General features: G+C 39.8%; 1 protein-coding gene across 2 annotated transcripts; it reads right to left on the reverse strand.

Annotated features, from left to right (window-relative positions):
• On the reverse strand, positions 1 to 27,401 carry LOC110308309 (NACHT, LRR and PYD domains-containing protein 4F). 2 transcript variants are annotated; one of them, XM_021180765.1, is made up of 10 exons: positions 27,313 to 27,401; positions 20,808 to 21,109; positions 17,254 to 18,823; positions 14,265 to 14,423; positions 13,486 to 13,647; positions 10,731 to 10,898; positions 8,106 to 8,276; positions 6,038 to 6,208; positions 4,664 to 4,837; positions 1 to 553 (listed from the first exon to the last, which is right to left on the reverse strand). In XM_021180765.1, the coding sequence occupies exons 2-9, from the start codon at positions 21,079 to 21,081 to the stop codon at positions 4,699 to 4,701; spliced, it is 2,814 nt and encodes a 937-aa protein (XP_021036424.1). In that variant the 5' UTR covers positions 21,082 to 21,109; positions 27,313 to 27,401; the 3' UTR covers positions 1 to 553; positions 4,664 to 4,698. The 2 variants fall into 2 exon arrangements, with proteins under 2 accessions (XP_021036424.1, XP_021036425.1); XM_021180766.1 differs by lacking the exons at positions 1 to 553; positions 4,664 to 4,837; positions 6,038 to 6,208; ... (1 more) ...; positions 10,731 to 10,898; positions 27,313 to 27,401 and having other exon boundaries at positions 13,482 to 13,647; positions 17,254 to 18,862; positions 20,808 to 21,081.

Consider the following 27,401-nt stretch of genomic DNA (forward strand, 5'->3'; position numbering starts at 1 on the left):
GACTTGGGAAATGACTACTATTCTTTAATATAAAACACAAAACAGCAGCAATTTCCATTATCTGAGTATCCAGTCTATACCCCTCTGCTGACGGCTTCTCATGCATAGCCAAATAAAATTTCCCCAAAAACTTTTTGGGTAACATTAGCCTGGACCTACACTTTAGCTCCAATAAATAATCCAACAAAAGGCAAAACTCTTTTTAAGAGATCCTAAAGCATTAAAGATACTTAACATTGTATTGAGTGTTAAGAAACTTGTATGGGAAAAAAAGTCACTATAATGTAGTCATTTTAGCATGAATATCTTTGAATGGCCTCTCTGAAACTGTAGGGCAAACAAAAAACCACATCTGTCTTACAAAACACATCTAAATAAGGTATAAAGAAATCATATCTCATTGGACAGCTCGCCCGTGGTTCTTGCATCAGAATCTCCACCCTTCTTTTCTCCGTCTGCTTCCACACTGCTTCTGATGGTCAAGAAGTGATTTTTCTTTTTCACAGAAAGCAGAAACGCCTGGAATTCATTATCAAAGTCAGTAATCCACAGTCTAGAAAGCTGGAGAAAAATAAACAGCATTAATTCACTCTTCTTTTATGATTTAAAGGTTTTTTTATGTGTGTGTGCCTGTGTGAGTTTATTGTGTGCACCATGTGTGTGCACCATGTATGTGTGTGCACCATGTATGTGTGTGTACCATGTGTGTGTGTGTACCATGTGTGTGTGTGCACCATGTGTGTGTGTGCACCATGTGTGTGTGTGCACCATGTGTGTGTGTGCACCATGTGTGTGTGTGCACCGTGTGTGTGTGTGTGCACCGTGTGTGTGTGTGTGTGCACCGTGTGTGTGTGTGTGTGTGTGCACCGTGTGTGTGTGCACCATGTGTGTGCAGGTGCCTGTAGAAGTCAGAAGTTGCCAGAACCCACGGAGCCTGGGTTATAGCAGTTGTGAGCAGCCATGTTTGGTGCTGGGAACTAAAGCTGAGTCCTCTACAAGAACAGCAAGTGCTCTTAACTGAAGAGCCATTTCCCTAGACCCTCACCCCTCCTTTTGTGCTTTCCAAATTCTCATTTTCCCTCCATTTTTTTTCTAAGTCCAAGTTCAGGAGATGCTGATGTTTCCTCTAATAGAGTGATATATCCATGCTATGAGATGGTGTGCTGATACATGTTTGGCATCTATACTCTTTCATAAAACTGGTCTGGACTGGGGACTGGAGAGATTGCTCAGTGGTTAAGAGCACTGGCTATAGGTTTAATTTCACACTGTAGCTTACAACCATCTGTATCTCCAGTTCCAAGGCATCTCATACCATCTCCTGACCTCTAAACCAGAATATACATGCAGGCAAATTATCCATACACATAAAATTTTAAAATTTAAGGAAAAATTAATTTGTTGGTTTGCCCGTGTGTGTGTGTGTGTGTGTGTGTGTGTGTGTGTGTGTGTGTGCGCGCCAGAGGTCACTACTATCAGGATTCTTCATTTATCTTCCACCTTATGTTTTTGAGACATTGTCTTTCAACAAGCCTGCCATTCATGGGCTGGTTGGTCAATAACCTTAAGGGAACCTCCCTCTCCCTGGTGCTAAGGTTATAGACATATGCTGAAGATCTGAACTCAGGTTCTTCTACTTCTGCTGCAAGAACATTACTTAACTGAGTCTCTTCACAGTTTGTGCTCTGGCCATCTCTATGCTATGAATTCTACACCCCATCGGTCCAACTGCGGTCCAACAACTCAGTTTGATATCAACATCCAGACTGGTGGTGGGATTCTAATGATTCCGTCTAAGCCTGAGGGTTTTGCACAGAAGACTTGTAAAAAGGAGTGAGGATTTTTTTTTTATTCAAGCCCCAAACAATAATTCTTTTCATAATATGACTGTCTGGTCTTAGCCCTTTGGCTAACTCTTCTCATGCATGTGTATCCACACACATACAATCACAGTCACAGACAACACACACACACACACACACACACACACACTCTGCTTCTTGCCTCTGTTATTGTTCTGAATTAACTCCTTTCTAATTATTGAAGTAAAATATCATGACTAACCAACATTCAGGAGGAAGGGCCTGTTTACCTAAAACCCCCTACAGTTCCAGCAGGGTAAGAGTCTATCACCATGGTGGCAGGGAAGAGTGACAGGAGGAGCAGGAAGCTGAATCACATCTTGAAACATACGCAAGATGTGGAGAAAACTCTCTGGGAATGGTATGAAGCTTTGCAACCTCAAAACCTGTCCCAGTGACATGCTTTCTCCAGCGAGGTCACACCTCCAATGCCTACCCAAATAGCAATATCTACTACAGATCAAATATTCAAACATCTGAAACTATGGGAGGTGTTTCTATGCAAACCATCACATTATGTATATTTCTATGTTTAAAGTAGCTTTGTCCTCTAGGGATGAACCATGTTCCTAGGGCACATGTTAATTGTAGTATATGTCTGTCTGAGACTTTTACATGGTGGAATGAGAGGACACCATAGAAACTTACTTGGTTTCATAATATCTATCACATTGTCTGACACCTGTAATTTTTTTTTTTGTAATTTTTTTAATTTCTCATGTCAAATAACTCTTACTTTGCAGATCAAATCTGAGGAACTGATAGCTTGCCCAGGGTGCAGAGTAAACATGACTGAATTGGAAACAAATGCAAAGCTGGAAGGCTCAGAAAATTCCATATAACTCACCTCTTTCTACTTCCTTATGCATACACTCCAGCTTGGTACCCTCTTAAACTCCAACCAACACAAAGTAAGAAAGAAATCTTGCAGGTAACTCAACATTTCCAGAGGGGAGGGGAATTTGAAAGAGTAAATCTTAAAGAAGTGAGCTTGTGTGTTCTTCCAGGAGAGACAACTAGAGTTATAAATATTATAATCCAACATCTGGTAGACATATTCAACCTGCAACTCATGGGCTATATGCAGCTATGAAAAGGTCTAGCACAAAAGAATAAGTTTACTCAGAACAATAAGATTTTTTTCTATAAGCCAACTGCATATTTTGAGTTTGAAGTAAGTGTCTGTGTGTGTGTGTGTATATGTGTGTGTGTGTGTGTGTGTGTGTGTGTGTGTGTGTGTGTGCATGTATGCCATGTTGAAATGTCAAAAGTTTGGACATTCTGATAAGGTTTTACTTTCCTAGAAATGAGTGGCTTAATAACTACTTAAAACAACGCTGATCTTGAGGGCCAGGAGAGATGGCTTTCCTAGTGAATTGTTTGCTACACAAACATGAGGACCTGAGGCTAATTCCTATCACCCACATGAAAAAACTGGAAATAGTGGCATATGACTGTGGTCCAAGAACCAATGAAGCAGAGGCTGACACATCCGTATCACTTGATGGCTCACCAGCCCTTACAGAATTTGTTACTCTCAGGATCCAGTGAGAGATCCCATCTCAAAAATAACTGAAGTGGATGGCATCTGATGATGGATGGCCATTAGAGGTTGTCCTCTGGTCTCCACACTTGTATACACAATCCACAGACACATGTGCACTTAAACTCACATATTTTCACAAAAATTACCTTGATCTCATATAGATTTGAAGACCATGGTGGGGGTGGGGAACAAACCACAGAGATAAATGCTGAAGATATTTTTAAAGTATCATACTTATATAATATCTTATGCTTATATAAAGTAGTTTGACTTACATGTATATGACAAATGTATGATGTAAATCTCTATCTACAAGCAGACCACCCTAGTTTCCTTAGCCTATTTTAAATATTCTCAGAGCACTCACATTAGGCTCCAGGTGGGCAAAAATCAGATCACCTAACAAAGACGATTTTATATGAAAATGTTAAAGTGTTAATATGTCATCTCATATAATTGATGAGTACTGTGTTGGAAGAAAAAATTGAATGACTGGGTATGCCTTCATATTGTAGATCTTAAACATACTGTAGATCTAAACAATCTTAAGTCAGGACTATCTGCATAAAGAAAGTTATATTTATAATAGTACTAAGTATCACCAGTACCTGGGCACTCACCAGTCACAGAGCAAGGAAAGGCTTTATACTTAATCTAATACTCATGCAACATACACCCTCTGGCCGTGAAAATGTTACTTGAATTTATTTTTAATTTAAATTTTAATAATCTTTTATGGCATCCCCGCTCCAGACACCAATGAACTTGCCATAGTCCTTGAGTGAGAGGTGGAGTTTCTAGATAAGATAATGCTTACTGGTGTAGCAGCTCCAGGATTATTACAGGTGCAACCAAACACCTTATTATTGAGTTATTTGCGTTTACTGTGTGTAAACAGGCAGAGGTCAGAGGCCAAACTCGGGTATCACTCTTGATTTCTGAGATGAGGTCACTCATTGGTTCTGAAACTCACCATTATGACTAGACTGGATACCCAGTGAACATTAAGATCCTCTTGTATTTACCTCTCCAGTACTGGATTACAATGGGAAATCCCATGCCTAGGTTTTAAATGTAGTTTGGGGGGATGCATCTCTCATCCTTATGCTTGTGTAACAAGCACTCTATGGACTGAGACATCTCCCCAGCTATTATTTCTATCTTCAATGATTATATTATTAGCTGCACATGTCAGATCTCAAGTCATCTGTTCTTATCCCTAAGGACTCATCAAGGAGAACAGAGGCCAGCTCACCCAAGTACATGAATGGAAGGAACACTTTCGCTGTTTCAGAACCTGGGAAAGAAAACCATCCTACTGACTTCAAAGGCATTCCCCATGAGGTTGAGCGTCTGCAGGGTCTCACACTGCGTAAAAGCATAACAAAGCTCCTCATTACTGGCATCAGTTATTTCACAGGCTTCCAACCTATAACAAAAAGGAACAGTTCTATATCAGGGTGAGAAGGAATATACGTGGGAGGTGTCTTAGTTAGATTATGCTCACTCCATAGCCTCTGTGGACAGTCTCTCAAATGCCAAGTGTTCACAACAATAAATTTTCCATTCATTGGCAGATGTGACCACAATAGTTTATTCTTAGTGTCCGTGTCTGTGGTGAACTAATAGTTCCACTAATAATCTGCTGTTCTAGCCCTTGAACATGGGATAAAATTGGCCCTTGCACTAGGTAATACAGTGAAACAAAGGTTGGGAAGTTCTAAGCCTACACCTCAAGTACCTTGAAACCTTTTGATTTGAAACACTGAGATATATTTCTGCTATGAACTAAAATACATACAATCAAAATTCATGTGTTGAAGTTCTAATCCCTAGTGTCCTGTGGGACTGAGTTTTGAGATAGAGTCTTTATAGAGGTAACTAAGTTAAAATGAGAACTATCAGGTGGGATCTAATCTTGTATAACTGTGAAGACTCAAGGAGAAGACAACCATGTTCAAGTCAATGAAAAATGCCTGGAACATAGTCCTTGTTTGGTGCTCTAAAGAAACCATCCCTGTTGATGCATAATCTCACTTCTAGCCTCTGAAATTGTGTTTATCAATAAATCCATACTATATGATCCACTCTATTTTTGTCAGGACAGCCAAAGCAATTGTCATATCCCCTAGTCCAAATATGTCAATGAGATATGGTCTCATCACTCCTGTTATCTCCAGTGGACATTCATCCATGCATGCATCCAACTATCTATGCATGCGTCCAGTATCCACATATGTTCCCATCCTAATAAGAGCTATCTATCTATGCAGGCTTCCATCCATGAAGACAAGTGTACATCTATACTTGCAACCATCAATCACCTACCTACCACTGCTAACTGCTATATATTCCCCTTGGAATTTTATTTTTATTTTATGTGCATTGGTCTTTTGCCTACATGTATGTCTGTATGAAGGAAGTGGGTCCCCTGAAAATGTAGTCACAGTTGTGCACTGCCATGTGGGTGTAAGGAATTGAACCTGGTTCCTATGGAAGAGCAGCCAATGTTCTTAACTACTGAGCCATTTCTCCTTCCCCCATGGAGTTTTAATTTACTTTTCTGTACATTAATCACCCCCTTTTTTGCCATCCTCAAAGACACAGCTACAAGCTTGATGACACTCACCGTAGATCCTTTAAGTGGCAGTTAGGATGTTTTATAGCATCACACAGCAGCATCACACCAGTGTCTTTTAGCTTATTGTACGAAACATGTAGGTACTTCAGGTTCTGGTTGTTCTTCAGGACTTCAGCCAGGTCCTGGCAGCCCTTTTCAGTGATTCCACAACAGCTCAAACTTCAAGAGACAAATCACAATACAGTGGTTACTCTCTAGTCTGAAGCGGAAGCATTTCACAAAGCTCAATGATGCCTTAAAAGTGAAGACAGCATTCAGTGATTCAGAAAACACCATCTTCTCAGTGATCCATAGACAACAAAAACTGAGTATACCAGACATACTCAGATATTTAAAATGGTGTATAATATCAACTACACTATACTGTGATGGAAGTTGAAACAGGGGGCTGGAGAGATGGCTCAGAGTTTAAGAGTACACTTTTCCTGAAGACCCAGGTTTGGTTTCCAGAAGCCATGTCATGCAGCTCGCAAGCACTTGTAACTCCAGTGCCAGGGCATCCAATTCCCTCTTGAAGCTTCCTCAGGCACTTGCACCCTCAAACACTCAGACAGACACACACTTTAGGTGAAGCAAAAAAAAGTCATTTCATAAGTTAAAATAATATTATGTTAAATAATACCTTTAAGCAATAATTGAATATAGGTAGCTCATACAAAAATGGACTCTGGCACTATGGGTAACACAAAACATGTATAAGGCAGGGATAGGAGGGACGACTATACAGCTTTCAAGGTTTATACTTCTATCAAGGGAAGAAAGAAGACATGGTATCTCATTCTAGCCAACTTTGGTCAAACCAGCTGAACAAGTAAAGCACAAAAAACAAGAGTCCATTTTCTGTTGGCCAACTATTCCTGAGTATGGGGCCTACCCTAGACCATGGATGATATACTAAGTTTTGTTCCATTGGAGAAAACAAATTTTTGCTCCTTCAACAAATTTTTAAATGCATATTTAATATTTTGAGAATCATCAAGTGGTTTATACTTTTAAACTACTTTTTCTTCTTTCTTTATGGTGCTAGTGAATCATAGATACATTTAATGTTTTCAAAATATATCTGATAGGACATGGTAATGGGCTTTAGAAAGCCACTATCTGAGGAGAAAGCCCACTATACTTGTGTTTTTATTTTGTTCCTTATCTTCTCTTCAGAGAGGAAAAAAATGTTGTGACTCTGAGATTTTACAACAGATTAGGTAACAGTGTTCTCCCAAGTCCCTCACATCTGGATTTGTCACCAAAAGCCATTTAATCCTGGAATACTAATCCACTTGGCATGATCAAAACAACAACCATATTAAATTGCCCCAAAATCTCTCAATTTTATAATTTGAAATCAAGAGTTCTGCCATTTCTCTCCCTGTAACTGTTACATTGCAGTTTATTCTTTCAAAGTAGAATTTTCATACACTCTAATTAATTCACATATGTATTTTAAAGTCCCCTCTTCCATGACTTCCTCTTTCTTTGAACTTGAAATGTCTTCTCCAGGCTGCTGTGCTTAAACACTTGGTCCAAGGATGGAGCCACTGTTTTGGGAAATTGTGGGATTTTTGGAATATTGGGGTCCAACAGGTAGATGTGGGCTACAGAGTGTGGACTTAACTTATCCTAGACCCTGATTTTGGTTCCACACTATGCTTCTTAATCCAGAGATGAGAAGAATTTTTATGCACACTTCTACCACTATGAGCCCACTTTACCATAGTTTTTCTCTTAACAGTAGAGATTAGACCATTCCATAACATGACCTACAATAAACCCTGCATCCCTTAATTTGATTACAAAAAAAAATCACTATTTATATTCTACCACCCACTCCAATCACCACCACCCCTTGTGCTTAAGTCATAATTCCATTTTTTCTCACAGTTCTTTGTGTCTATATTCTGACTGGCTGCACACTACATATCAAAACCATGACACAGAGGTCAAAGTACAGATCTATTCTAAGGAAAGAGTCTTCAGGAATGAGAGGTGAGTGACTCTACCCTGCAAATTCCCAAGATTCCTAAACAGGGCCCCTAAGAACAAGCTCAAAGAAACCTACCATAGTGAATTCAGGACACAGTGTGGGAGAGTCAGAGACCTACAGAGAATCTTCAGTCCTTCATCCTTCAGGTCATTGGAGCTGATGTCTAGATGGCTCAGAGTTTTGTTCTGCATAAGAACGTCAGAAAGGTAGCCCCAGCATTGCTCACTGAGGGAACAGTTGGCCAGCCTGTAGGAGGGAAGGAAGGGCATGTGGAGGGGAAAAAAAAAGTAACATTTCCACAACTTTACACACTATCCAAACACATCTCTGTTTCTTTTGATTCATGTCAGAACAAGTATTGAAACTGGGTAAATTATTCAAAATGCTTATGTTTGGAAGACCTTACCTGAAGCTAACCTAAATCCTTTATATTCACAGTACCTCTAATCACTGTCTCTAATGACACTTTTTAAAGCTAAATGATTATTGTAATATGTAGCCATATCAATGTTATCTTGTGTAATAAACTGCATGAAAAGTATATTTTGAGAAACAACATGTATGTGGTGTAGTCTCAGTTTTGTTGCTGTGATAAAAATCATCCTTACTGGCTCACAACCATCCGTAACGAAATCTGATGTCCTCTTCTGGAGTATCTGAGGACAGCTACAGTGTACTTACATATAATAAATAAATAAATCTTTAATAAAAAAAAAATCATCCTTACAAAATCAATTTTGGGAGAGAAGCTCTAATTTACTTCACTATTCCAGATTGTACTCTCTCGGTGTGTGAAGTCAAGAGGACAGAAACGTCAAACAGCTTGTCACATCATGTCTAGAGTCAAGGGCACAGAGAATCCATACATGCATGCCTATGTTTTCCACTCTTAAATAATCCAGGACCCAAATTAAGGGTAATGGTGCTACCCACCATGGGCTTAGTCTTCACAGACCAATAAGCAGAGTGAAGATAATCCCTCAGTGACATGCTCATTGGCCCACCTGATCTAGACACTCATTCATTGCCTCTTACTTCTCAAGTGATTCTCCATTGTGCCAGGCTGACAGCTAACACTAACCATCATAATATGAAATATATAGGAATTCACAATATGAAATCACTTGTTTTCATCGAAATCTCTAAATCATCTTTCTCTGCTAAGGCCTAAAAGACCTTAATTTTCTTCCATGTTAGACTACCCATTTCTTTTAACCACAATTTACAAGAGAGGCACATTTAGTATGAAATGAGGTCAACAGATTCATAGGCATTTTACTCTGTGAATGTCCCAGTTGAGAGTCCATTCTGCATTCCAAGAACAAGTTATTAACACAGTGCTATATGCCTGTTATACAAAATCTAGTCTATGCTACAATCTTTTGGAATTTAGTACATTTATCCCTTGGTATGTAAAGGTATCAGGGGTATGTGTGGATGTGGGGTCAGAATCCGTGTGGATGTAAAAACTGACAGGTACTCAAGAGCTTTATGTACAGTGGTTCAGTTCAGTATGTGTCCAAATCTGTCCAAACTCTCCCATGTACTAGTTTCAAAATCCTCTGGTCTTCTTATAATATACAATTTAAACACCAAGTAACTTTCCGCCATGTTGACTAAGGAATAACAACTAAGAAAAAACTAAAAGTGTTAAGTTCAAAACAAATTTTAAAAGTTGAATGATTATTTTTCTGTATATGTGTGTTTATGATGTGTGTAGGTATATATCACAGTATACATCTGGAAGTCAGAACAGCTTTGTGGAGTTAGTTCTCTCCTTACACCTTTCCATGGGCTGTTTTGAAGGCTAAACTTGAATTTGAAATCCTTCTATCTCAGCCTCCTTTACAGTTGGAACTACATGAATGTGAAACAAACTATGATGTGTATGTGTATGTATGTATGTATGTGTGTGTGTGTATGTATGTGTATATATATATATATATATGTATATATATATATAATTTTAACTATGTTCATTTGTGACTACTACGTGTGGGTCTGTCCATGTGAGTGAGGGAGCCTGTGATGTTTGTCTGATTCCTCAGACTTAGAGCTATAAGTGTTTGTTAAGTTTGGTATTAGGAAACAGATGGGTCCTTTGGAAGAGCAATGTGTTCTTAACCATTTAACCATCTCTCTGTGGGACAGAAGTGTGTGAGAGGAAGCCTGGTAAGGCTGAGTTAAGGTTTAAAGCACTAGAGACCCAGAAGGGACAGTAGGAAGCCTTGCCTGCTCCTAAAACCAGGCTCCTGTCTTGTAGCTACAGCTCCCTACAGGCCCCCATAGAGAGGTTTGTGGCCATCAGTCAAATAGGGACAGCACCCAAAGCTCTCCCACATGTAGATAAGGTATCCCCAAGCTCTCAGACCAAGCCAATAGGAAGATACCTACTGTCAGACTCTGATCCACCCCAAAACTATATATAAGAATCCTATCCAGGAATAATAAAGGTGGGTGAGAATTACTCTTGTCCTCTGAGAGCTTCTGTCATAAGCACTAGAACAGTGCCGCTCAGGGAAGAGATCTGCTCTCCCGAAAATGCCACCAGAAGTACCCACCCTGCACCCCACCCTGGCTAGTCAGCCTCCCACAAGCTCAGCCTGGCTCAGAAGTGTCAGCAACACATTCTAGTAACAAAAGGCAACTTTCATACTACTTCCATAGTCTCCCCAGGGTGTGCCTCCCACGGCTGCTTACACTAAGTACTCCAGAGTACAGTGTGGGTGGCACAAAGCCTTGCACAGTGAGGATATTCCTTGGTTCAAATTGTTGGATGCCAAATTAAGAACCTTCAATGACTTGCTGCTCATCAGGATGGAGCCAAAGATCTTGCAGTCATCGGGTGAAAGTTTACAGTGTGCTATCCTGTAGGAAAAGGAAAACATCATATTCTTCTCTGACTTCATGGAATTTTCTATTGTTATCCACATGAAGAAGGTTTTGAACCTCTCAGAATGTGACGATGTTCTTTATTAAACAACAAAAACTGATTTATTTTTAACGTGAATGAGTATTTGCCTACATGATTATTTATATATATATATATCAAAATGTATGGCTGGTACCTAGACAGACAATAAGGGGGTATTATATCCCCCTAGAACTAGATTGTAAGCTGTGGTGTAGAGTGTGAATGTTTCTCTGCATGAAGAGCAAGGACTCTTAACCCATCCAACCATCTTTCCTGCTGAGTTTTAAAATTACATTTATTTATTGGTGTGTGTATGCGTGTGACTCCATTAAGATACCAGATGTAACATACACTATCTCAGTAAATTGTGATATGCTGCTTAAGCTTGCTGAAATTGAACTCTGAGAATAAGAAGGGCTTTCCTGTCCCAGACTCCAGCATGTTTATTGCAAATGTCTTGTAATACTTTGTATCCAGGGAAGGGCTGGCCCCTCTGGGTCTGCAATAGGGAGAGGGGAGAGCAGTCACATAGCCCAAGAGTAAAAACACTGTGTTCCTGAGAATGGCTGGATGATAAGCCAGTACCAACCCAAGTTACTACTGTTTATGTCACAACATGACCATGGCATACATCATGAAAGAGAAGGAAGGAAGGAACTCATGGGTGGAGAGAATGCTCTACTCTACCTGGAACTCTCAATGGGAAACTCCAGCAAGGATATGTCATGAACTCCCTCCCCAGTTATTTCTGCTAGATGATTCAAAGCACCTTGCTTACTCATGCTATTTGCAGATATTATCTAGATACTACCTATCTGCTGTTCTTCCTTCTTTTACTTAGGGCCCAAAATGTATACCTTGTTCCTCATCTCAGATCAGGAGATCAGGATTTCCTCTGACTGCTTCAGAGAGGTTTCCTGAATCAATTTGTGCGGGATGTGTGCAGTCTCTAATATGATCTCTCCTTTCGTTTTCTTTCTCACTGGGCTATCATAGACTCTTCAGGTGATGTTTTAGATCTGAGGATAATTTGCTAGATATTTGTGGCTACTTTCTGCTACTTACTTCTTATTTTTTTGTCTTTCTTTCTGTACAGCACAATAAACTTAATCATTGAAAAACAAAAGGATAGTTATCATAGACCCATACAGAATAAAAGTGTACATACCAAGAACTATAGTCCTCCATATTCATTCCCACCCCCTTTCTGTCAGTAGCCACAAAACAAGTACCACTATCCTTCCCTCTAATACTACAACCCTGTCTATCATTGAATTGTATATGTGAAGCACATGACACCCTTTTGAATCAAGTTCGTGCCACCAACAATATCTGAGCTCCATCTAGATATGACCAATACCTACGGGATTTTCACCTGGCTTACTGTCAGTCAGAATTTCAACTTTTCAGGGGTATGAACACCTGGTATGAATGATTTAGGAAGCAGCCATCTTTCAGCAAATGGAGTCATGTAACCATAGACCTTACACTTACCAGTGAGAATTCTGAGTTCTAAGGTAAGTTAGATGCCATAAAATCCGAACTGAAGCCATGGTTTCCGAAGTGGATGTACCCATCTAGAAATTAACTTTCACTTTCCATAAACAGTTCAATTTAAGTAAAATTTAAATTAGACTTACTTGTTTTCATTTCATGTGGGAGTTTTTTGCCTGCATGTGTCTGTTACCACATATAAAACTCGTACCTGTAGATATCAGAAGGTATAACTTCCTCTGGGACTAGAGTTACAGACAGTTGGGGCTTAGGATTGAACTGTGGTCCTCTGGGAGAGCAACAAATTGTCCTAACAATCCAGTGTTTTAAATTATTATCAATTGCATTCATGTATGTCTTTACATTGTGTGTGCATGTTCAGGTATATATGCTATAGCATGCAAAACACAATGTGCTGAATGTGGAACCAAAGAGAACAACTTGTGGAAGTTGGTTCTTTCCTTTCTCCACGTGGGTCTTGGGATAGAACTCAGGTAGTGGAGTTGGCAGAAAGTGCCTTAATCCACTGATCCATCTCATTGACCAGCTGGGATTGGTTCCTAAAGTGAGGAAGTCTGTACATGAACAGTAGAAAAATAGGACACAAGGACACAAATTAAAAACTGTTGTCCTGTGATGGTTTTAATGTCAACTTGATACAATCTAAAATCACAAAGAAAGGGAGTCTCAGTGACTAGTTCTTAACTGAATAAGTCAGTGCTGCCCACTGTGAAAGGCACCATTCCTCAGGAAACAGGGCCGTGACCTATATATGAATGGGGAAAGTCAGTTGAGCACTAGCATGTGTGCATCAATACACTGCTCTTTGCTCTTGGTAGTAGTGCATGTGATGGGGCTGTTTCCATTGTTTTTGCTCCCCTGACTTCCCACAGCAATAGCCTATAAGCTGAAATTTTGAATCCAGTAAATGACCTATGTGTTTCTATTATTGCTTAGTTCAGAGCACTTTTGTCATAGCAAGATGGATCAAAATTAAGATGTCTCCTTTGAGGGGAGTCAGTAAGCTAGGAAAACACAAGGACTTACATAAGTTTTTCTATGTTGCACTCTGCCTGGNTCAAGACATCACACAAAAGTTTCACCTCATTGTGGGACAGAAATGAGCAGCTGAGGTCCAAGTATTGCAAACTGGAGTTCTGAATCAACTCAAAGAGCACGTGGTTATCACCAAAGGACACATTATTTGCCCTGCAGAACAAGAAAAGTTATCCATCAGCCGGGCATGGTGGCGCACGCCTTTAATCCCAGCACTCGGGAGGCAGAGGCAGGCGGATTTCTGAGTTCGAGGCCAGCCTGGTCTACAAAGTGAGTGCCAGGACAGCCAGGGCTATACAGAGAAACCCTGTCTCGAAAAACCTAAAAAAAAAAAAAAAAAAAAAAAAAAAAGAAAAGTTATCCATCAATTTCCATCCAGCTCGAGCTCTTGTCTTTGGCAAGATCCTCTATCCCATACTGAACACATAGCTCTAATTTTGTAGCCCAGTACCAGCTCGCTGGTTCTCAAGCTGGGTAATTTTTCTCTTCCACGTAGAACTCTGAGAAACATACTGAGGCAAGGTTGGCCATCACATGAGGAAGCTACTGGCATTTAGAAAGCAGAGCCCTGCTCATGCTTTCATCATCATAAACTTCATGGGACATACCTCAATGAAGAATGGTCAGCAATAGACATTAGAAGTGTAAAGACAGAAAGATTCCACTTTAGACTATATAAGCTTTTGTTTATGGAGTTAGCTGAGAGATGGTGGGAAAGCAAGTCTATAACTTCCATGATATAACTACATCAAAATTGACCTCTTACTTACTCAAGTACTTTAAGGATGCAGCTGGAGTACTTCAGATGACTATACAAGACCAAAAAGGCTCTTTCATTGAAATTAGTGTCTTTTATTCGGAGTTCCTGGATGTCTTTACTCCTTACAAACACAGAGCACATATTATTCCAACAGATAAGTAGCTCGTCCCTGTTACAGAGGAGAAAGGAATATATTGCATTGTTAGAAAGTTAATTCAAGGGGATGGAGGGATGGCTTAGTGATTAAGACCTTTTACTCTTTTTGAAGAAGACCCAAGGCCAGTTTCCAGCACTAACGTGGTGGTTCACAAACATCTGTAACACCAATTTCCGGGTTATTTGACACCTCTTCCATCCACCATGGGTACTGTATGCACATCATGTACATGTACACATGTAGGCAAAAACATTCATACCCACAAAATATTAATAAACAGATGATAATACCTGCCAGAGCTTTCAAATTCTACTGTTTTACAAAAAGTTAAGTCCAGACATTCACAGCACATAAATGTAGAAAACTGACTCCCATACTGAGTAAGGGTAGCGACCTAAGGTCATTTCATATTTGCAGTTCTTAGTTAGACACATGTCAAGGTCTGTGGGATTCTAGATGTTATAGTTTGAATGTAGAGATGCAGTTAATGTCTACTTGGAAAAGGACAGAGGGTTCTGAGAATCCTATGCATTGGGGACCATGCTTGTCTGGAGCTTTCACCTACCCTCCCTACTTCCACAACAGCATAAGATAACCCAGCTGAAAAATTCCTGCCTTACAGATAACCTTGGTAGTTTTAGAATGAAAAACAAAGAGGCAGGGTTCTGGAGCTACTGTGTCAAAACCTAGAGCAAAGATCTCCCAGCTCAAGCTTCAGGTGCCACTACTTACTCAGTATGTATCTTGGATAATATATGTGACTTCTCTGTCTACTTTCCTCAACTCTAGCACGATAATCAAATTTGCCTTGTAACATTTCTTACTGTGTGTGTGCTACTCATGTGTGTGCAGGTCAAAGGAGAACTTGCAGGAATCACTTTTCCTTCCTTGCGGTCTAAGTAATTGAACTTAGGTCATCAGTCTTGAGGTCATGCGCCTTTTAGTTGCTAAGCCATCTTGGCAGTTCGCCTTACATGTTTCTGAACAGGAGTCAATTTAGAACATATTTTTGTGTGCATATAGTTGTGAGTGCATGTGCATATGTGTGCTTGTATGTGCTCGCATATGGAAACCATGTATCTTGCTTCCTTAGTGCTGCGATTATAGTACATGGTGGTAGGCATAGCTGTTTATTTGTTTTTAATGTGGATTCCAGGGATGAAACTGAACTTCTCATACTTCTGCAGCAACTAAGCTATCACCATATTCCCCATAACACTTGACCTTTATAAATTAGTTTGCAGTTAGGGGATCAAGAAAGAGCCTGAGTATTATGTTTGTATCTCAGAAGGGCAGAAAGCACACATGACATAAACCATTACACGCTATCCTCACAGTATGGTGGGTTAATATCATTGCTGTCTTGATAATAAGGCCACTATAACTAAGAAAAGGAAAGTCTCAAGGATAAATTCCAGGGTTCCTAAACTTAACTTATTCTAATGATGCAGAAAGATCAAAAGGTTAAGTCAGCCTTGATTAAGAATGAATAGAAGGCTAAACCATGTCTCTAGACATGAGCTGGGGCTGTAGTTTCTAGTAAAGTGTGAGCCTAGTACATATGATGCCCTAGATTCTATTCTCAGAATTGAAAAAAAAACTGTCAAGAGATCATAAATTATTATACACATGCACTTCTGTTGTTCAAAATTTTTTGAGACAGGATGTCACTCTTTAAACCAGACTAACCCGAAACCCACTTTTTCTGTAGCCCAGACTAGTTTAAAATTCTCAGAAAACCTCTTGCTTCAGATTCCTGAGTGCTATGATTACAAGCATGAGAAGCTCCCACCTGGCTCAGTTTGATTCCTTAGATACACTTATGTATTTTAGGCCTGCCCTGTACTTGGTATATAAAAAAAAAGATGACCCTGAATTTCAGATTTGCCTCCATTAGCTACATGTACCACTTCACTCTGGTTTTATATGATACTAGGGAACAAATCCAGGATGTGTGCATTATAGCAAGCAGTACTCTGTGAACTGAGCTACTTTCAGGGTCCTTGTCTATATGAACTGGTATATCACTGCTAATCAATAAATATGCAGAACTAATACTAATAAAAAATAGCTAGGCAAGAAAGCATATGCCTTTAATCCCTGTACTTTGGAGACAGGCAGATGGATATTTGAATTCCAAGCTTGCCACAACAACATAATGAGATCCTGTCTCAAAACAATTAACAAAAATAAATAGTAATAAGATCAAATAACATGTCTTTAAAAGAGTCAGTCTGGGGCTCAAGATGGCATCTATCAGACTGGAGACAGTTTGGTGGTTAATTTAAGAGTGATATTAAGAATTTGGATCCTAGAACCCACATCTGGCATTTAACTATAGCTCCAGGGGTTCTGATGACTTATCCTGGCCACTGAGGCCATCTCCACATGTATGCATACTAACCTGCAGCCACAAACCCATAAAATAAAAATGAGTCTTAAAAAAATAGAAACTGTTGTCAAAAAGGTGAATTTCTTGTTTTTCCTTTAAAAGTTCTATTTTGTTTTTAAATTTTTTAAACCATTTAATTGAAATAGAATTACATCACTTTCCCCCTTATATCCTTATTCTGTACTTCCAACATATATATATATGTGTGTGTGTGTGTGTGTGTGTGTGTGTGTGTACATGCATACAGAATACAGACATATATCTACCCCCACACACACAAACAGCCTGTTGAGTCTGTTTTTGTTGTTTGTGTGGAAGTAGATTCTAGGCTGACCACTCAAATTGGACAACCTGTATGGGTGAGTTTTGAATCTGTCTATATAAAGCATAAATACACAGGGACAGAATTGGAAAATTAGACTGAAAAAAAAAGATAGTTAATGGACTTACATATAACTCTGGTCTCCTTCATTCAGGACATTTTCAGTTGAAAAGGATAGTTTCTTCAGTGTAGAACAGTGTTTCAAGCAATAAGCAGCAACAATAAAATCAGAATAATTCTTAGCCACAAAGTTAATCTGTTGCATACAATTCATTGCTTTTACTAGGAAGGCTTCATCTTCCATCTCAAACAGACAGGAAAACAATTTCATGCCATCTATTTGTTCTTGAAGCTCTGCATTGCCACTTAAGGTTTTCAGGCACTGATATAACTTATGGTGTATGTTCTTGGACAACCGGTGGCCAAAAAATTCCCCTAGCTTTTCTTGTTCTGATTTCTGTAAAAGACCAAAGATGAAACAGCCCAAAAAAATCCACTGTGTTTTTACTTTCTTTAAAAACATAAACAAAACTGTCTCTATATTTTTAACGTCCTGGCTAGGGTGGTCCACATGCCTCTTCAGCATATAAAAGATGGCAGCACAGACCTCCTGAACAGATGGGTGGAGGAATATGAAAGAATTCTCAAATTCTCTGATCTTTCCAAGCATTCCAATGTCCAAAAGTGTGGGGATGTCAGAGTCAAAGATCCCATTTCTCCTGAGAGCCTCCTTGCCAAACACAAATGTGTCAGTCCACATGCCCTCAGCAGCTAGAGAACATAAGCCCTGCAGCTGGTCTTGACTTTTCTTACTTGGATACTGGGCACTTTGGGGAATGAACAAATTAAAGATGTGAGTGGTATATAGGGAGGTGGTACGTCGGCAGAGGGAGACTGGGTCTCCTCCCTTCTCTATCTCCTCTTTTAGACAAGTAGCCACCATCCAGCAGAGCAGAGGGGCCTGACATATAGTGAACAGCTGCTTGTTTTCTCTCACCAAACTGAAGGCCTCCTGGGCTCTCTTCCTATCTTGGAACAATTTGTGGAAATATATCTTTATACTTTTCTCATCGAATGCAGTTGCTGTTTTCACATCTGTGCACTGAATCCTGTCCTCCATTTTCTCAAAAGTCTCTGGGGTAGTGGAGAGGAGGAAAGAGGATTCAGGGAGCATCTTCCTCGTGAGCAAACTGCTCAGCAGTGTACTCACTGGCTGCTTCTCCATGCAGTTATCACACAGCTCTGATTCCTGTTTGGTTAAATCCCATTCCATCCCTTCCAAGCTGTCAATGATAAATAAGAGTTTCTCGGGTTGGGATAGGATCTCCTCTATGGGAGCTGAGGCGTTGGGCCACTCTTTGGAGATCAATTCTGCCAGGCTTGCTCTCTTCATCTTCTTCACATCTTGACAGCAGAAGTAGAAAACGTAAGAGAATTTGTTTTGAAACACCAGGCCTTTTGACCAGGCCAGCATTAAATTTTTCAACATCAGTGTCTTGCCAACTCCAGCCATGCCTTTCAGGAACACCATGTGTGGCTTCCCTTCAGTTCCCTTTGAGATGAGAAGGTTCTCAAAAGTGTCATAGTCATTTTGAATGAAAGTCTCTTTAATGAAATCTTGAATACGGACGTTAAATTTTTTGGGGCAATCATGGGTCAGTTTTTTCTTCAAATGATCTCGATATAACGTTGGGTTTCCTGAGTCAGTGAATCCAAGTGGGGAAGAATCTAGAACATATCAAAGTTAAATATTCACCTATATATTGTCTGATTTCAATAGATTAATTCTCAAAATGTACCCTGAATTTTTTTATTTTTAATTATGTGATAGTGGGTGCCTATGGAAGTCAGAAGTGTTAAATACACCTAGAACAATTGTGTGTATGTGTATATACAAAATATAGATGCAAGAAAAGTCAAAAGAAGTCAACGGGTTGATTTTGTTACTAAAGAGAAAGAGTAGAAAATGGAATAATGAAGAGCCTAAGAATAATTAGAAACAAAATTCAGCCTAAAGCACAGAGAAAGAAAAAAAAAAGAAATATACACAAGACATTATATTAAGATCTAACACATGAGGATCAAGAGATGGCTCAGTGGTGCAAAGCACCCAGAAGACCTGGGTTTAGTTCCAAGCATCCCCATGGTAGCATCCACCTCTGTAGGTCCAGTACCAGAAGATATGAGGTCTTCTTCTGGCCTCAAGGGCATGCGGCACATACATGTATGATGGTATGCTCAAATACACATAATATAGCTTCTAACTGTTCTCATATATTTGATCATGGATTAAAGATTTAATTTGTGCAACTAGAATCCCAGAAGAAGGTGTCATAGAAAGAACAGCACAGTGACAATCTTGAAACAAATACAGACTGAAGAGTAAAGAATATTTTCTAACCACAAATCTAAGATTATCAATGAATCCCAAGCAGAATAAGCTTAGGAAAAAATGAAACAAGAAAATGTACATCTAGGCTTATCATAGTATGACAGTGGAATGTCAAAGACAAAGAAGTAAATTAAACCTTAAAGCATTCATGGTATCTTATACCAGGATAAATAAAAGTGTGACTTTAAAGATCATAGTGTTTATGAATAGTGGCTTTTTTTTTTGGTTTTTTTTTTTTTTTCAAAAATGGTTTCTCTGTATCGCCTGGCTGTCCTGGAACTCACTCTGTAGACCAGGCTAGCCTCGAACTCAGAAGTCCGCCTGTCTCTGCCTCCCAAGTGCTGGGATTAAAGGCATGCGCCACCATGCCTAGCTGAAAAGCCGCTTTTCTGTTATAAGCTTTTGCTTGTTAAAGCAACAACAAAAACATAGCTGTTTCAAATGCATACATGATATGTATGTGGGAGAATAAGTGGGGGAGGAGTACAATATACATGCATGTGGAAACCAGAGTTTCACATTGGGTGTCTTCTTCAGCTGCTCTCTGCTTTTAAAAAGTGAGTTATTATTTTTTTAAATTTTGGTGAATAGGCACTTTTGTCTACATGCATGTACATATACCAGATGTGTCTACTACCCTCAAAGGGTAAAAGGCGGCATTGGATACCCTGAAACTGTAGTTACAGATTGCTTTGGACTACAATGTGTAGGTTCTGGAAACTGAACACAGGTTCTCTATAAGAGCAAGTGTTCTTAACCACTGAACAATCTTTCCTGCACCCCCTCCCCATCTAATTTTTTAAAACAATTTTTTTCAGCTAACTTAGAACATAACATGCCAAACTGACTGGCCAGGTTCCTACCATGCCTTTCTTTTATGTGTTTGTTTGCTGAGACACAAAGTCAGATTATTGTTTACATAGCAAGTACCTTGCAAACTGAGCCATCTTCCTAGACCCCATAAATATGATTTATTGCCAGTGTTTTCTGTTGATGCTAGCCTAAACCCACAGTGCTACCATTTCACCCTAAAGTTAATTCTTCCATTTAGATTTGAAGGGAATATTATTAATGTCTTGGGCAAAAGTTTAGCCATCTAGGTTAGGGCATGATACACTCATACATTGAATACAAAGCCTAGATCTACCATGTCTACATGAAGCTGCCTCTTTCTTCAAGGAGAATAATGTGCCATGACACCTGCTGTCCCCATGGTACATGAACATGAAGATGAGTTATCAAAGCTATGACACAAACCTCACTTACTTAAAACAGCTTTGATCAACTCACCAGCAATCGCTCCTGTTGCCCTCTCAGTGAGATCTTTCCTATTGATCTTCTGGAGGATTTTGAAGGTCATATCCCAGGCTTGACTCTCCCCACATTTCAGAAGTAAGTTGGCAAGATCTTCCCGAGATGCTTTCTTCACTTTGGTTGAAGATACCTGTTTCAGTTTCAATTCCAGAATCTCCTGTATGAGAAAGTCCTTAAACTTCATGAATTCCTTCTTATTTAGTTCTCTCAAATACCATAGAAGGCCAAAATCTGAAATGAAAGATGCCATCTTGTCTTCAGGAAGATAGACACAGGATCTGTGGGAAAATCAAGCAAACAGCTGAGTTACAAAAAAGGGGGGGGAGGTGCAAATGGCTAAGTAGGTGGTAGAGCTGAGCTGAAGTGTCTGCTTCACACGTGTAAGGACACAAGCTGGGACCTCAGCAATCTTGTAAGAGGTAGGGTATGCTACCACACAACCTTCAGCCTCCAATATGTGCTGCCTCCAAGTTGTGCTGGGGCAATGATGATGCAAAACTTGTGAAAGTGGCCAACCAGTGACTGGTTCAACTTGAGGCCCTCAGCATGAGTGGGAACCCATGTCTTCCACTGTGTTGATGACCAGGAGTCAGAGGCTGGTCATCACAGACATCAAGGATAGACCCAAACACAACTAGAAAAACAAAAAATACAAACAAATAATAACCAAAAAAAAAAAAAAAAAAAAAAAAAAAAGGGAAAAAATTAAGAAGGAAAAAAAAAAAAAAAGAAAAGAAAAAAGGTCGATGAAATGATCCCTAAAGATTTTTCTGCTATTTTTATAGATTGCTGTGTGTCCCAGTCGTCTTCAGAGGCATCATANAGGCCCTCAGCATGAGTGGGAACCCATGTCTTCCACTGTGTTGATGACCAGGAGTCAGAGGCTGGTCATCACAGACATCAAGGATAAACACAAACACAAAAAAAAAAAAAAAAAAAAAAAAAAAAAAAAAAAAAAAAAAAAAAAAAAAAAAAAAAAAAAAACAGAAAAGGGAAAAAATTAAGAAGGAAAAAAAAGAAAGAAGAAAAGAAAAAAGGTCGATGAAATGATCCCTAAAGATTTTTCTGCTATTTTTATAGATTGCTGTGTGTCCCAGTCGTCTTCAGAGGCATCATACAGCAACTGAGAGGGGCAGATGAAGAGACCACAGCCAAACAATATGTCAAGCCAGGGTAACCCCACAAGAGAGGGGAGGAAGGAGTGTAGAAGCCAGAAGGGTCAAGGACACCAGGAGAACACATTTCACAGAATCAACTAAGCAGGGGACACAGAGGCCTCATAGAGACTGAGGGGACAACCATGGACCCTGCATGGAATTTTCACTGGTTCCTCTGCTTATATGTTATGGTTGTGTAGTTTTGGGTTCTTGTGGGATCCCAAATAGTGGGAGCAGGGCCTGTTTCTGACTCTTGTTCAAACTTGGGAAGATTTTTCCTCCTAGGGAGTTGCTTCATCCAGCCTGGATAGGAGGGTTGGTGCACAGTCTTATTGCAATTTGATATTCTGCTTTCAGTTGCTACCTCTGTGAAGCTTGCTCGCTCGCTCTCTCTCTCTCTCTCTCTCTCTCTCTCGCTCTCCCTCTCCGTCTCTCTTCCTCTCTTCTACTCTCTCCCTCTCTCCCCCTCTCTCTCCCTTTCTCTCTCTTTCTCCCTTCATTTATTAATTTTGAAGGACAAGGAGGGAGAAGTGGATAGAGGAGAGAGGGGAAGTGTGTGTGTTGGGAGGGACTTAGAGGAAGGTAGATAGGAGAAACTGAGGTCAAGATATATATAAAGAAACAAAAAGAGCAGGGTGTGATGGCACAGCCCTGGAATCCTAGCACTAGGGAAGGAGATTGCTGGGGCCTCAGACCACCTTGCCTAGCCAAATTTGATGAGTTCCTGGTTTACTGAGAAACTGTCTCCAAAATTAGGTAAAGAGTAACCAAGGAAGAAACCTGATTTCAATATCTGGCTTCCACAGAGACACCCCATTCCCTATCTCAATACATACATTTGGTCACTAACTTATCACACAATACACTGTTCACTGTGGGTATTAAATAAGGGGAGGGAGTTTTTCAGTATGGCCTCATTTTAACTCTCATCCCACTGAAAAGAATAATTAAAATAAAGAAGTGGTTCTCAATGGTCTCAAAGTTGAAACCATTTCATACAGTTTCTCATTATTTTGGTGACCACCAACTATAATGTTACTTTCCCTAATTCTGTAATTGTGTGACTTCATGAATACCAATGTACACATATGCTTTCCTGAGGTCTTGGGTAACCCCTGTGAAATAGTCATTGACCCCCAGTTGAAGACCACTGCAATAACACTTGGAAAACAAAAAAGTGAGATGTACTACTCTAAAGAATGGAGCTGTTGTGATGGCTCAGCAGTTACCAACATTTGCTTCCTTTGCAAAAGACTCAGGTTTGATTTCTAGTACCTATACTGTGGGGCTCACAGCTGTCACTAACTTTAGCTCCAGGGGATCTGACACCCTCTTATGGTCTCTGCAGGCATATAGTGAACCTACATACTCTCAGGCACAGGCAAACATATAAATAAATGTTGAAAGGATTACTGATACTTGCAACTCAGTGATAACACATGCAATGCTAATACAGAACAATATGATGCTATTATGATAACAGTATTATGGTGCATGATACTCTTCTGGCATAATTTACAGCTGTAATATAATCATGTAATTGGGTCCAATGGCATGACCTGGGAGCCTAGCTATATCTGATGCTGAAGGCAGGAGGATTAAAATTTCAGTGCTAGCCAGGCAGTGGTGGCGCATGCCTTGAATTCCAGCACTTGGAAGCAGAGGCAGGTGGATTTCTGAGTTCGAGGCCAGCCTGATCTACAGCATGAATTCCAGGACAGCCAGGGCTATACAGAGAAACCCTGTCTCAAAAAACAAAAATAAATAAATAAAATTTCAATGCTGTCTACAAACATAGTGAGGTCAAGGCAAGCCCAGAAAACTTAGTGAAACCAGGTCTCAAAGTGGGGCAAGAGAGATTGCCCAGTGGTTAGGAGCGCTGGCTGCACTTCCAAAGAACCTGGCTTCATCTCCTAGCATCCACATGGTGGCTTGCAATGATGGTGGGGTTCAGCTCAAGGGTTAAGAGTACCTGCTGATCTTACAGAGGATCTGAATTTAGTTACCAGCATTTATATCAGATGGCTCACAACCACCTGTAACTCCAGCTCAAGGGCATGTGATACATTATTCTGGCCTATCTGGACACCAGGGATATATGTTACTCATGGACAAAACACTCATACACAAGATAAATGAATAAATAAATATGATATGATTTTTGAAGTATATAAAAACAAAATGTAAAAAAGAGTGCTGATTTCTGGATCAGTGGCAGAGTGCTTGTGTAGTGTGTGCACATCACTAGATTCAGTCTTCAGTACTGCAAAAAACAAAATCAGATATGACAAAATCATCCAAAGGAAGGCTTAACACAATTATGATGTCCAAGAACACAGAAAGGAGGACTCTCACCAGATATCAGATGTAGAAATAATAGAATCATCCAGAAAATATGAAAATCTTACTCTAGCACATCTACAATCTAAANGAAATAGACTTATCTGTAAGAAGTGGGAATGTACATAAAGGGCTGTCCTTTCAACAAATGGTACTAGAACAACAGTCTTTGTGCAAAATAAAATGAACTGGCTCCTGCAGAATGACACCTGAGGTTGTCTTCTGGTCCCCACATACACCTGTGTACACACATGCATTCACACTCACGAAAAGATGCTAAACATTATTCATCATTAATATGAAAATGAAAAATTAGATATCCTCAATACCTAACAAACTGAGCAAGGGACTGTGGATGTGGCTCAAGCAGGCAGCTCTGGTTCTGTTCTAGTATCAAATGCAAATGAATGAATGAAGTAATATAAAACCTACTGTTGGTTGGACATAGGAATTCATATGCAAGTGAATACACAATGGAAAACTGAGCAAGGCTCTAGTGCCAGAGACACTTGTAGGCATGTGTTAATCCTTATGTACATACAATAGACAAATACAATGAATCTACTAAAAATTACAAGTATACAATGCCTACTTTACTGAGATACAACTTCAACATAAATTGAGAAATCACGTGCATGTGAATAAATGAGTAGGGAGGAAAGGAGGAGGGAGGGAGGGAAGGAGGAGGAAAGGAAGAGGGAGGAAAGGAGGAGGGAGGAAAGGAGGAGGTAGAAACGTACAAATCCAATTTGGCTTCACATCTGGCTTGTTCTGAAATTTATTACTTTGTTGAAGCCACAAATATCCTGGTTTTGTCTTGGGCTGGGGAGGGAGAGAGGTGGGTCTGAAAAGAATTCTCCATGCAGCTGCCAGTATGGTGTGAGGCTGTGTTCTTATCATTAGTGACAACACAACTGGATCAGACACTGTAGGAAGAGTGAAACTGTTAGAACCCAGACCAGACTTCTGCTCAGGCCACCATACCTGCAGCAGCCCCTCTTTTCTCATGGTCATTGTAAGAAATAAATTGTGATCCATTTTCAGTGTGCTCTGATCAAAGAATTAAAGACTGAAAACAGGAGACCCTAGGCCCCCTTTTCCTCTAACAGGTGGCTGGCAGTTTGCAATGTTATGGGCAGTCTTCCTTGTGAATGAAGCTAAGGCTTTGCTTTCTGAAATAATCTGATGGGGGAATTTGGGGAAGAATTTAAATACAGGAAGGAGAACTGTAAAAAGCTGTGTCTGGGACATAATCAACGGTCTAGCATGGATGGAAAAGGTGGTGATAAGGCCCCTCTCCTAACTGAGGAACTAATGGCACTTGATAGCTGCTGAGAACAATTCTTTAATGAGGAGGGCACACTCCTGGTAGTTGCCAGTGTTCAAATGAGTTATTATAAGCTGTGCATGTATATTAACTCGACTATACTTAGCTTGAAATCTCCTAATGAATTTATATACACTAAGGGAAAAAACAACAAAGATGGAAACCAAAATAATAATAAGTGAAATAGAATAAGTGATGGAGGATGAGAAAGGAGAGGAGGGAGAGAGGGAGAGAGGGGGGCTGACTGAGACTCAAAGTCAGGGAGATTCTTTGAGAACCCCAACAGGTGTAATTTTTAAAAAGTAAAATAAGGCAGGCAGTGGTGACACACAACTTTGATCCAAGTACTCTGGAGTCAGAGGCAAGAGGAGGTGGTTCTCTGAGTTTGAGGTCAGCCTTGTCTGCAAAGTAAGACCCAGAACAGCCAGGGCTATACAGAGTTCTTGTCTCAAAAAGCCAGAAAAACAAAACCAAAACCAAATGTCACCAGGTGGTACATACACCTTTAATTTCAGCACTCAGGAGGCAGAAGCAGGTGTATCTCTGAGTTTGAATCAAGCCAGTGCTACATAAAGAAAAAAGAAAGCTGGAAAGAAAACCAAAAGGAGAATAACCAATGAATAAGAAGCATCAGCAAGCATCCAGAAACCTTACCACATATCCTGCTGGTATTAAAAGCAGGGACAGTCACAACTCTCAACCCATAAAATTGATGATTTTGTTTATATATACAGGTTATTGGAAAAAGACATTCTTCACCTTCCATTTTTTTCTTATTTAAAAGGCTTTTTATTCAAGCATTGGGCACCAAACTCAGGACCTTAAGTAGGTTAGCCAAGTCTGCTTACCACTAAGCTAAACCTTCAACCACAAAGGGAAATGTTGAAGGCTAACTTTACCAGGTGAAACAAATTCCTCCCCAAGACTTCAGGTTCCAACATCTTCATCAGTAAGTTGGATCAAAACAAATTCATTTTGTCCCTCCAGAACTTATTTTACACACACCACACCCACACCTCTTACAGGAGCAGGGGATTCAGAGTATGCATGAACACACACATTTGTGCCAGAACCCCAAGTCTTTGAGGCACAGGCTTCATGTTGGAAGTGGTAACAAATATTTAACTACTTAACTCCAGTATCTGCTTGATTATCACATTACAGTTTCCTGGTGTTCCAGTCTCCACATGGTTACCCTTAGAAAGATTAATTAAACCGACAATCTCTTTTTTCCACCTTTGGAGGTATTAGAGTTCAGGACTTTGATATATTTGTTTCACTCAGGGTCTACAACTCAACACTCCAGCCAACTGTAAAGACAGTTTTTATTATTATCCAAGCAACCTTGCCCATGCATTTACCTAATAGCTAAGGGGAAAAATAATATGAGTCTTTAAAGGGAGAACTCAGGTGAAGAGCTTAGACTCAAATACTAGGTCCATACCTGCCTGCTTCTCTGTGTTGTTTATCAGCCTCACACCCACGAATATAAACATAAATATATAAATATATCTCTACCCTTTACAGTTTCAGATATCCAACCCTCACGATGCCTACACATTATTTATTCTCTCTTTGTATCTGGGAGGCCTCAGGAGTATCTGCTCCTCTGAAGTCTGCAGCCCAGCTAACAATCTCTTGTAGTCAGTCTACTTACTTCAAAGTCGGGAAAAGCCAGATACAGTCCGAAGGATTGTCTATGGATCCAGCTGGAGCAAGTGTTGGAGGATTTGGACAAGCAGTGAT

This window comes from Mus caroli, chromosome 13 (genome assembly GCF_900094665.2).
Source record: "Mus caroli chromosome 13, CAROLI_EIJ_v1.1, whole genome shotgun sequence".
NCBI classification, from domain to species: domain Eukaryota; kingdom Metazoa; phylum Chordata; class Mammalia; order Rodentia; family Muridae; genus Mus; species Mus caroli.